This window comes from Colossoma macropomum, unplaced genomic scaffold (assembly GCF_904425465.1).
Source record: "Colossoma macropomum unplaced genomic scaffold, Colossoma_macropomum, whole genome shotgun sequence".
In the NCBI taxonomy this organism is placed as follows: Eukaryota; Metazoa; Chordata; class Actinopteri; order Characiformes; family Serrasalmidae; genus Colossoma; species Colossoma macropomum.
Window position 1 is genome coordinate 156058 of NW_023494786.1, and position 11697 is coordinate 167754.

Consider the following 11697-nt stretch of genomic DNA (forward strand, 5'->3'; position numbering starts at 1 on the left):
TCTTTTTGCATTACACAGGGTCCTTCATCAACCAATTTTGCAGAAATAAACTTAGATATTTCAGTTGTACATGGAAAAACTTTAAATAGAAATAATCCTGGACACATCTGTAAATTTTACTTGGATATAGCTCTAGGCATTTCTGTAAATTTTACATGAAAATAGGCATGTCTGTAAATTTTAAACAGAAATAATCCTGGACACTTCTGTACATTTTACATGAAAAAAGCTTTAGACACATCTGTAAATTTTACATGAAAATAGCTGTAGGCATTTCTGTTAATTTTACATGGAAATAGCTGTAGGCATTTCTGTTGATTTTACATGGAAATAGCTGTAGGAACTTGTGTACATTTTACTTGGAAATTACTCTTGGCACTTCTGTAAATTTTACATGGAAATAACTTTAGATATATAGATCTTAAGTAATTTTTATATGAAAATCATTCAAGGCACTCTAGTTTATTTTACATGAATTGAGTCCAGGCACTTTACATGAAAGTAACTTTAGGCATGTCTGTAAAGTTTACATAGAAATAGCTCTAGGCATTTCTGTAAATTGTACACAGAAATAAGCCTAGACACTTCTGTACTTTAGTACATTTTACATGGAAATAACTTTAGATACTTCAGTATTTTTATATGAAAATCATTCTAGCCACTTTATTTTACATGAAATGACTCCAGGCACTTTACATGGAAAAATTCAAGGCACCTTTGTAAACTTTACATGGTAGTAATTCTAGACACTTTAGTAAAGTTTACATGGAAATGACTCCAGGCACTTAACTTTAGCCGTGTCTGTAAATTGTACACAGAAATAAGTGCTGAGAGTTATTTCCATGCAAAATTGGAGGATGAGGGCAAATTGTAATGCTAAAGGAACAAAATATCTGCAACATATTAAAGTCACTGAACTGCTAATGCACTCATAGTTAGACTGAAAATTACATATGAACGTATAATAATTTGTTTTTTTTGATAATGAACGATTCCATACAGGTTTATTCTACAGCAGCATCTATCTGCACATAGAGTTTGTGTCTAAACAGGCTTCGTAAAGTGAAACTGAACAAGTAAAAGTGAATCAGTAAGATCTTTGGTTTATAGACCACATGCACCTGCTAGAGTTCTGAGATCGATCCATATTCTTTATGATATGAAAGCCAAACCTGTGTACAGTCAGCACTATGAACGAGCAGTCCAGCAATATGATATTGATATTGCTAACAATCAATAGATGACCTCATTACAGTTATCAGAACAGCATGCAAATTGGAAACAGCAACTTCGAGTGGGATGGCAGAAATCACTCTATTATATATACTGAATTATTTAAATAATATAAGTAGTATAATATAATAGCAGTAATAATACTGAGTTACATCATATATTTTCTCAGACCGTATATTTAGTTGAACTGTATAATTATTAAGTAGATATTGTGTACATGGTTCCCCTCAGGTTCCTGCTGGAGTACGGTGGCCCTGGAGGGTCACTGTTCCACCTGAGAGTCAGTGACATCTTCCTGGGCTTCAGAAGTGTGTGATGGGTCCAGCACAGACTCGATATGATTGACGAGCGAGGAGAAGAACTGAGGAACGCCTTCATAGCCTGCAGGACACACGGTGAGAAACAGAGGGGTGGAGACTTCACCAGAGTGAAGGAACATCTGAAACATTGCTCAAACTCAAAAAGACCACAGACATGATTTGCTGGGTTATTACTGGCAGATCTTTATGAAAAAGAACTAAAAAAACTGCTTAATTTATGCAACTGTGTAAAATTTCAAAACTGTGCTCCAAATAGTTTTTTAGATATTCGTTTTTAAAGTTTGGCCAAATCAGGTTCGAAATTTTCTCTCTTAAATGTTGCTTAACTGCTCAGTCAATGCTGGATTTTAACTGGGCAAAAAATTAACTGGTGAATAACAATAATAATTTTCAGTTTTTGACATAATTTGAAAACGCCTGTTGCTCTTTACATTGTTTGCAAATTTCATGATGAATGGACCAAAAGAAATGACACAAGATTACTTGGGAAAAAGTCTGGTTCCATTGACTTACATTAAAAGTAAAGTAGGTTTTTTCTTCTCCTGTAAAGTTACCATTTTGGAGATATGAGGTTTTCTTCCGACAGCAGCGATGTGTTGGTAACATTGGAAAATGTTGACTATATGTAGCGTTCCCACATTTCTGACTTTGCTAGAAATTTGTTTTTTGCAAGGAAAATTTCTGAATCATGCCATTCATTTTCAAAAAAATCCCAAAATCAAATTTGGAAATGATGTCATATGAGTTTATATAATGGATTAATCCTACTTTCTTCAAACTATGTCCAAAATATGGGAAGGTGTGCCTTTTTAACACAAAAAAATGACAGAAAATGCTGGATTTCCAGATTAACGCAGTGTATTGTGTGGTTTGAACAGATTTTTATGCTTGAATTTTTTCATTGTAATCCATGTTGTGATCATGATGTCTTTACACTGTTGTTCAATGCGTTTGTGCTCACCAGGGAAGATGTTGATGTCGATGATGGTGAGAGTGTGATTGTGTATGTTTACAATAACGTCCACTCCAAAGAGAGCCATTCCAAGCTCCGCCCTCAGCTTCTTCACCAAGGCAACCATCGCATCGTCGCTGGGGGCTGGGAGCCGAGGAATCGTCTCATCCAGCTGTTCAGGAATAAGGTGCTAAACGACTCACAGTTCAGGAATCAGGTGCTAAATGACTCACTGTTCAGGAATCAGGTGCTGAATGACTCACTGTTCAGGAATTAGGTTCTAATAGACTCACAGTTCAGGAATCAGGTGCTGAATGACTCACAGTGTAGCAATCAGGTGTAATCACTCACTGTTCATATGCTAAATGATTCACTGTTCAGGAATCAGGTAATAAAAGACTCACTGTTTAAGGATCAGGTGCTAATTTCCTAACTGTTCAGGAATCAAGTGATAATGGCTCACTGTTCAGCACTCAGGTGCCAGATGCTTTGCACTTGAGGAATCAAGTGATAAATGAGACATTGTTCAGGAATCAGGTTCTAATCGACTCACTGTTCAGGAGTCAGGTGCTGAGTGACTCACTATTTAAGAATCAGGTGATAAAAGACTCACTGTTTAAGGATCAGGTGCTAACTGTTCCTAACTGTTCAGGAATCAGGTGCTAAATGACTCACAGTGCAGCAATCAGGTGTAATTATTCACTGTTTAGGTGCTTAATGAATCACTGTTCAGGAATCAGGTGAACAGTTCGGGAATCACTAAAGGACTCATTGTTTAAGAATCAGGTGCTAAATTCCTAACTGTTCAGGAATCAAGTGATAATGACTCACTGTTCAGGAATCAGGTGCCAAATTATTTGCAGTTGAAGAATCAAGTTATAAAAGGCTCAGTTGCTCAGGTGCTAATTGACTGATGGCTCAGGAATAATGACTCCCTATTTAAGGATCAGGTGCTAAATTACTAACTGTTCCGGAACAGAGTGATAATGAATCACTGTTCAGGTATCAGGTCTTAAATGACTCACTGTTCAAGAACAAAGGGCTAAAGTCGCTTTTCAGAATTCAGGTGCTAAGTGAATCACTTTTTAGAAATTGAATGCTAACTGATTCACTGCTCAGGAATCAAACGAATCAAAAGATTCACTGTTCAAGAATAATGTTCTAAATGACTCAGTTGTCTTGGAACTGTATCAAAAAATGTAAATCACAAATGTGAAAGCTATTTGTAATAAAAAAAATGTAGAATAACAGGAGAATTAAAGAATTAATTGTGCATAATTGTCTGATGACATTAATCGGACTTACAGCTGTGAGGTGTGAACAGGACTCTGGTTTGGAAACCTCGTGGCTGTTAAAGAAGATGGTTTCTCTGTCTAAAGATGAAGAACAAAACAGGATAAATTTAAGAAAAGCTAATCCACACACTGATGATGGAGAGATCTCATGAAGAGTTTTCTGACCATGGGGTCCAGTGGGGAAGTTTTTGAGTGACGGACGCTCCACAGTGAAATGGTCTTCACCCACCACAAACACTTTATGCAGCACAGCTCCATGATTTACAAAACTCTGCAGCACACAGGGGGGCTGCACGTCTCGCAGACCTGCTGGATTAAAGATCAGAGACATCTACAGAAAGAGAGAGAGAGAGAGAGAGAGAGAGAGAGAGAGAGAGAGAGAGAGAGAAACAGTGAGTAGCCATCTTAAGAATTAAACGACTCATTGTTCACAAATCTGTAGCAAAATGACTCCCTGTTCAGTGAGTAAATTACTCACTGTTCAGAATTCCAGATTCCAGTGCTAAATGAATCACTGTCCAAGAATCAAATGATCAACAACGTACTGTTCAGAATTCAGGTGGTAAATGACTCCCAGTTCAGCAATTATGTAATAAATTACTCACTGTTCAGAATTCAAATGTTAAATGACTCTGTGTTCACAAATCAAATGACTCACTGTTTATATATCAGGTGCTAAATGACTCACTGTCCAAGAATCAAGTGATAAATGACTCACTGTTCAGGAATCAGATGCTGGTGCTAAGTGAATCACATTTCACAAGTCAGAAAGACAGAAAGCGATAGAGAAAGGACAGAGAAGAAGAGTTAGAGAGAGGGAGAGAAAGCAGGAGAGACAGAAAGAGAGGAGAAGAGTGAAGGAGAAATGAGCATCAGACAAAGAGAAAGACAGAGCGAGAGAGAGAGAGAGAGAGAGAGGAAGAGAGAGAAAGAGATAGAGACAGAGAGAGGGAGAGAGAGAGAGGACTCACCTCATGTGAGCGAGATCCATGCGCCACTCTGGTTTTACAGACTACAAAACAGGCAGAAAATGAAAAGTGTACCTGAGCATGCTGGGAAATGTAGTCAGTTGACACAACATGACAGGATTGTGTTTATCAAGTTTTATAATTCGTTGTTTGACTGACTCAAAGGGTACGTGAGCTGCTTCCTGTCCACTGCTTCCTGGACGGCGGACAGGTCGGCAGTGTTGATCTCTAAATATGGAGGGCAGCAAATATTCTTATCTTTATAGAGAGAGAAAAAAACAGGAGAGAATTAATGAGGAAAATGAAGCTGCACCAAACTGAACTGCTGAAACGGAGTTTATTCATTTATCCATCTCTAAACTGCCACCGTCATGTTTATTCGGTCATTTCATAAAGCAGTGCAGTACTGTTACTATATGTATTTGTGCCAACAATGCTTACCGTACTGAATTGTCTTATTGAGGCTCCGCCCACAACTGCATCCTAGCAACTGCTGCGTTGGACAAGAGCTCATTCAACCTAATGAGTTTACGCTGGAGTTCAGAGTCGCTACCCAGTGTTGCATTTCAAGTTCAAAAGCTATTGTGATCTAAACTCAGTTACAGAAGTGCGGAGAGGCCATGAGCTGTTTCTATAATTTTCTGGATTATTATCTTGAGATCACAAGATAGTTAACTCATTATCTCAAGATAACAACTTTGTTTTCTTGAGATCACATGATAATTAACTCTATCTCAAAATAACGTTATTTTAAGATCACAAGATAATTGGTTTCTCAAGTTAACATCTTTGTTGTCTTGAGATCACAGGAGAATGAACTTGTTGTCTCAAGATAACTTTGGTACCTAGAGATCATGAGGTAGTTAACTCGTTATCTCAAGATAACAACTTTATCTTGAGATCACAAGATAGTTAACTCATTATCTCAAGATCACAAGATAGTCAACTTGTTATCTCAAGATAACAATCCAGAAAATTATAACTACCTCTTGGCCTCTCCTGACTTCTGTATTCAGTCATGTTCTACAGTTTCTCATTAGGCTGAATGAATTACTGACTCTAAATGTAGGTATTGTGATATAAACTGAGTCTGTTCTACAGTTTCTCATTAGGCTGAATGAATAACCGACTCTAAATGTAGGTATTGTGATATAAACCGAGTCTGTTCTACAGTTTCTCATTAGGCTGAATGAATAACTGACTCTAAATGTAGGTATTGTGATATAAACCGAGTCTGTTCTACAGTTTCTCATTAGGCTGAATGAATAACTGACTCTAAATGTAGGTATTGTGATATAAACTGAGTCTGTTCTACAGTTTCTCATTAGGCTGAATGAATAACTGACTCTAAATGTAGGTATTGTGATATAAACTGAGTCTGTTCTACAGTTTCTCATTAGGCTGAAAATAACCGACTCTAAATGTAGGTATTGTGATATAAACTGAGTCTGTTCTACAGTTTCTCATTAGGCTGAATGAATAACCGACTCTAAATGTAGGTATTGTGATATAAACTGAGTCTGTTCTACAGTTTCTCATTAGGTTGAATGAATAACCGACTCTAAATGTAGGTATTGTGATATAAACTGAGTCTGTTCTACAGTTTCTCATTAGGCAGAATGAATAACCGACTCTAAATGTAGGTATTGTGATATAAACTGAGTCTGTTCTACAGTTTCTCATTAGGCTGAATGAATAACTGACTCTAAATGTAGGTATTGTGATATAAACCGAGTCTGTTCTACAGTTTCTCATTAGGCTGAATGAATAACTGACTCTAAATGTAGGTATTGTGATATAAACTGAGTGTGTTCTACAGTTTCTCATTAGGCTGAATGAATAACCGACTCTAAATGTAGGTATTGTGATATAAACTGAGTCTGTTCTACAGTTTCTCATTAGGCAGAATGAATAACCGACTCTAAATGTAGGTATTGTGATATAAACTGAGTCTGTTCTACAGTTTCTCATTAGGCTGAATGAATAACTGACTCTAAATGTAGGTATTGTGATATAAACCGAGTCTGTTCTACAGTTTCTCATTAGGCTGAATGAATAACCGACTCTAAATGTAGGTATTGTGATATAAACTGTCTTGTCTAACTTATTAACTCTAAAAGAGCGGGTTTGTGGGCGGAGCCTGGAGAGGCCAGTTGAATTGATCTGAATTAAGTAGGACCTCTTAGCATGTCCTGAAGTTTGCTGATGATGCGGTAGGAGGCAAAGCGGTCCAGCAGCTGCTTCATGACGGGCAGGGGGTCCAGCAGGACGGTCCGAGGGTGAGCAGACACATAATTCTGACAGATAGCAATCAAACACAGAAAACATGGGATTAAATCTACCTGAGAACAACTTTACTGAGAAACATTTGCCAATACTTTTTCAAACTAATTATCAGCCGATACCAATATGATTCTGATATTATCAGTCATCCCTAAAGTATATAAATACATACAGACTTTTACTCAGGTTTTGCCCTCTGTTTACTGACTTTTGACAATAATGGCTTTAACGCAATGGATTTTATTTATGTGTAAACCAGTACATACAGTCTTGTGCTAAAGTTTGTGCACCCCTGGTCAAATAGCAATTTTTAAGTGAAAAAAAGTTTAAGTGAAAAAAAAACATCTACACATTTAGTTGCACAGTTGCTGTTTATTTGCAGAATTGAACATACTGGATAATAAATAAATGGATAAATAAGTATATATATATTTTTCCAATATATTAAACTCAGTGAATACATCATATTTAACTCCCTACAGCATGCATTATGAAAACAAGTTTTGGAAAAAAAAAAAGTTTCACTTTTCTTGCACAAAATGGACCAAATTATTAAATTCAAAAAAAGATTTTTGGGAATAATAATGTGTGCAGGGGGCCTTTTGGGCAGCATGAGGCAATGGGAAGAAATGATTTAGAGCCGTGTTCCCTGACGTGGTGAGACCTGGCTTGTGACTGGCTTTCATTGCACTGTCACCCAGTGTTGCTTCTAGGCAACAAACATATTTCTTCAAATTCTCATCACAAAAATAAAGGTATATAGATTGTTTAAAAAGAGGTTTAAAAGTGTCCACTAAGAGATAGTATGACTAAGTACATACTTTTTACTGACTGCCTTTTATTGTTAAACCTGTCATTGTCATTAAATGTGTATAATGTTATTGTGAAGTGAGAAAAATGGGTTTGTTGCCCTGAGGCAACATCGTGCAATAGAGGGTTAAGTGTGTTCCCTGTAGAGAACATGATAGCTTATAAGAAATTCAACAGACCATGTAACTTATGAATATACTATTTAACAAACAAACAAATAAACAAACAAGTAGTGGTACTTGGTGGTCAAGACTTATAACTAAGTAACTTATTGAATGAATAAATAAATAAGCGAAATAAAAAATGCTTGGTGATCCAGACAGAAACAAACAAACAAATATATAGACAAACTGACAAACACAAATAATTAAATTGTAATAGGTGACTAACTAACTAAATAAATAATTTCTTTATATTTTATGTTTCACTTTTCCAGTATTTAGTAACTAAATGCACTAAAAACACTTACGCAGTATAATCTAAAAGTAGTTAACTGTGTTCTCTGTGGAGGATACGTTAAGTAATTAAGTAACAGAAAATCAACAAAGCGTATAATATGACGGGGGTGTTCATACTTTTGCACACCCATTTGAATGAAGCCAATCAGGCGCATTACTTGTTTCAGACGGTGTTTAATGACCGTAAAACAGTCATTAAAGTATTTAACATATTCGAAGTATTCAAAGTGTTTAAAGTATTTAAAAGTGTTTAAAGTATTTAAAGTGCACCGTTTTTGGTCGCAGTACCTGGAAGTTGTGGAGAAGCTGCTGTGATTGGCTGTCGTGTTCGGCCTCTACGATGACGTCGGACAGTTTGTGCACTATGACGTCGAACGGACCCTGAGACTCCATGGGCTGAGTCAGGTCTATCTGAGAGCAAACGAGACAGAGTGAATGCGGTGGTCTCCAGCCCTGGTCCCCCCTCCAGGACTTTTTGGGATTTTTTTCCCAATTTTCTCCCCAATTTAGTCGTTTCCAATTCCACCTACTGGTTAGGACCCCTAAATCACATGATACCACCAGTGCTAGGAGGACAAGGCAAACACAGGCTTCCTCCGAGTCCTGTGAAGTGCCACTGCGTCTAACGCAGCACCATTGGACAGCTGAACACGCTTGGAGGAGAACACTAACTGCCAGCTCTGTTACATCAGTGGGGGGTCCATCCTGCCCACCCAGAGAGAGCGAGGCCAGTCGTGCTCTCTTGGACCTGCGGCCACAGACGGCGGTAGCATCACTGGGGATCGAACTCGCGATCTGCTGATGACAGAGTCGACGCTTAGACGGAGCCCTGGAGTCGAGTTCCAACCACAACCTGCCTCAGCTGCTCCAGCTAATCGGCCTCCTCCCAGCTCCCTGATTGGCTGATCAGACGTATTAGAGCTCAGTAAGGGGGCGGGGCAGCTAACTCAGTACAGGAACTGAACTCTGCAGGAAGGGAGCTCTCAGGACCAGAGCTGGAGACCACTGCCTTAAGTGTGTGTGTTTGTGTTCTTGTCTTGCTATCCTTCTGAGGACCACATGTCCTCACAATGATAGGACATGACACTTTGGTTCAAGTGAGGACATTTTGCTGGTCCTCACTTGAGTGTGTGTGTGAGAGAGAGAGAGAGAGAGCGAGAGAGAGAGAGAGAGTGAGAGAGAGAGACATACAGACAGAGAGAGACAATGAGGGAGAAAAAGAAAGAGAGTGAAAGAGACAGTGAGGGAGAAAGAGAAAGTGAGAGAGAGAGAAGATGAGGGAGAAAAAGAGAGTGAGAGAGAGAGAGACAATGAGGGAAAAAGAAAGAGAGAGAGAGAGAGAGAGAGTGAGAGACAGTAGGTGACTGCAGGTGTGAGTGACAGTAAAGAGTAACACCACCTGCAGTGGACACACTTTAACACACACACACTCTCTCTCTCTCTCACACACACTCTCTCTCACGCACACACACACACACACACTCACTCTCTCTCTCTCACACACACACACACTCTCTCTCTCTCTCTCTCACACACACACACACACACACACACATATACAGTCTCTCTCTCTCACACTCTCTCTCTCTCTCTCTCTCACACACACACTCTCTCTCTCTCTCACACACACACACACACTCTCTCTCTCTCTCACACACACACACACACAGTCTCTCTCTCACACACACACACACACTCTCTCTCTCTCTCACACACACACACACTCTCTCTCTCTCTCACACACACACACACACTCTCTCTCTCTCTCACACACACACACACAGTCTCTCTCTCTCACACCCTCTCTCTCTCTCTCTCACACACACACACACACTACTTAAAACACAATTAACTGATAGAAACAGATAAAATAACTGAACTTGTAAAAAACTACATAAAATTACAGTTACAATAAAAACTTTAATAAACAAACAACAAAATAAATAAACAATCTTATATTGTATTTAATAAATAAATAAATAAAAACTTTCTTAAATAAATAAATAAATAAATAAATAATTCTTAAATAAATAAATAAATAAATAATTCTTAAATAAATAAATAAATAAATAATTCTTAAATAAATAAATACTTGAATGAATTTAAAAATAAAAAACTAACTAAATGAGTAAATAAATCACACACTGGGTGTGTTAGACAGTGGTCACTGTTAGACAGTGGTCAGTGTTAGACAGTGGTCAGTGCTGATCGATGCTCTGGGTGTAAGTGTTGAGGTAACAGGCTGATCAGTACTGGGTGAGTGATGACTGAGAGACTGACCTCCACCACCTGCAGCCCTCTGCTCCTGTTCAGAGGAAACGGTCATTAATGTGCTGCTGCGTCCACTCCGGGTGGTCATTGATGCTGTTTAATGTGTGATGAGGTGCTCAGTGTTTCAGAGAGACTCACGCGCAGAGCTCCGCCAGCGCCGCCACCTTCATCCTCCTGCGCTTCTTCTCGCTCACACACACTCCCACCCTGCGGCCCGCCATCAGCGCGCAGCGCGTGCGTGTGTGTGTGTGTGTGTGTGTGAATGTGGGTGTCTGCGAGCACGGGGGCGGGGCGTGGCCAGGACGAGCTCGAGACAAAACACCAGCAGTAAGTGATACAGTGTGTGTGCTGTAGGTGATGATGAGTGTATGTAACTCTCTCTGTGTGTTATAGAGACTTTATGAGCTGTTTATTACCACAAATACACATAACAGCAACAATAAAAAAGTAATAAAAAAAAGAAACTGATATTAAACTGATATTATACACACTAAAATAAAAATATTTAAAAGAAATAAAGAAAATATAGAACCATACCGTGATATTACACAAACTAAAATAAATTACAAATAAAATAAATAAATAAATAAATAAATAAAAATATAGAATCATATCGTGATATAATACAAGTTCAAATATACAAATAAATAGATAAACTTGCTGTGATATTATACAAGCTCAAATAAATGACAAAGATAAATAAATAAATTAAATAAATAAATAAATAAATAATCCGACTTTTTGTTTCAGACCAAAATTAATTATTAAATAAACAATTAAAAATAAAATAATAAGCACTATTTAATGATTCAGGCTGAAACGTATTACTAGATGAAAAAGCAGTCAATAATGAATTCCTCTGCTCTTTGAGACACAAATAATTCAGTAATACATTCAGAAATAAATATTTAATTAAAGGTTTAATAATAAAATAAGCTGTTTTGTGACCCAGACTGAGACGGATAACATAAAATATAATAAATAAATCGATTAATCAATTAAGAAAACCTTTGTTTCACAGACGGAAATAAATAATGAAATGAAATGTAAAAATGATAAAAAGCGCTGTTTTGAGCTCGAGACGTTCATCTTCCTTCCGCGTGAAGC

At 37.8% G+C, this 11697-nt stretch overlaps 1 protein-coding gene across 1 annotated transcript; it reads right to left on the reverse strand.

Moving 5' to 3' along the window:
- Positions 1–1495: 1495 nt before the first annotated feature.
- Positions 1496–10811, reverse strand: LOC118797196 (inositol-tetrakisphosphate 1-kinase-like). The gene is made up of 10 exons (XM_036556465.1): positions 10729–10811; positions 10600–10624; positions 8608–8730; positions 6948–7065; positions 4928–5026; positions 4772–4812; positions 3966–4131; positions 3811–3878; positions 2515–2677; positions 1496–1614 (listed from the first exon to the last, which is right to left on the reverse strand). Exons 1-10 carry the CDS (start codon positions 10809–10811, stop codon positions 1496–1498), a joined length of 1005 nt encoding a protein of 334 aa, XP_036412358.1.
- Positions 10812–11697: the final 886 nt, after the last annotated feature.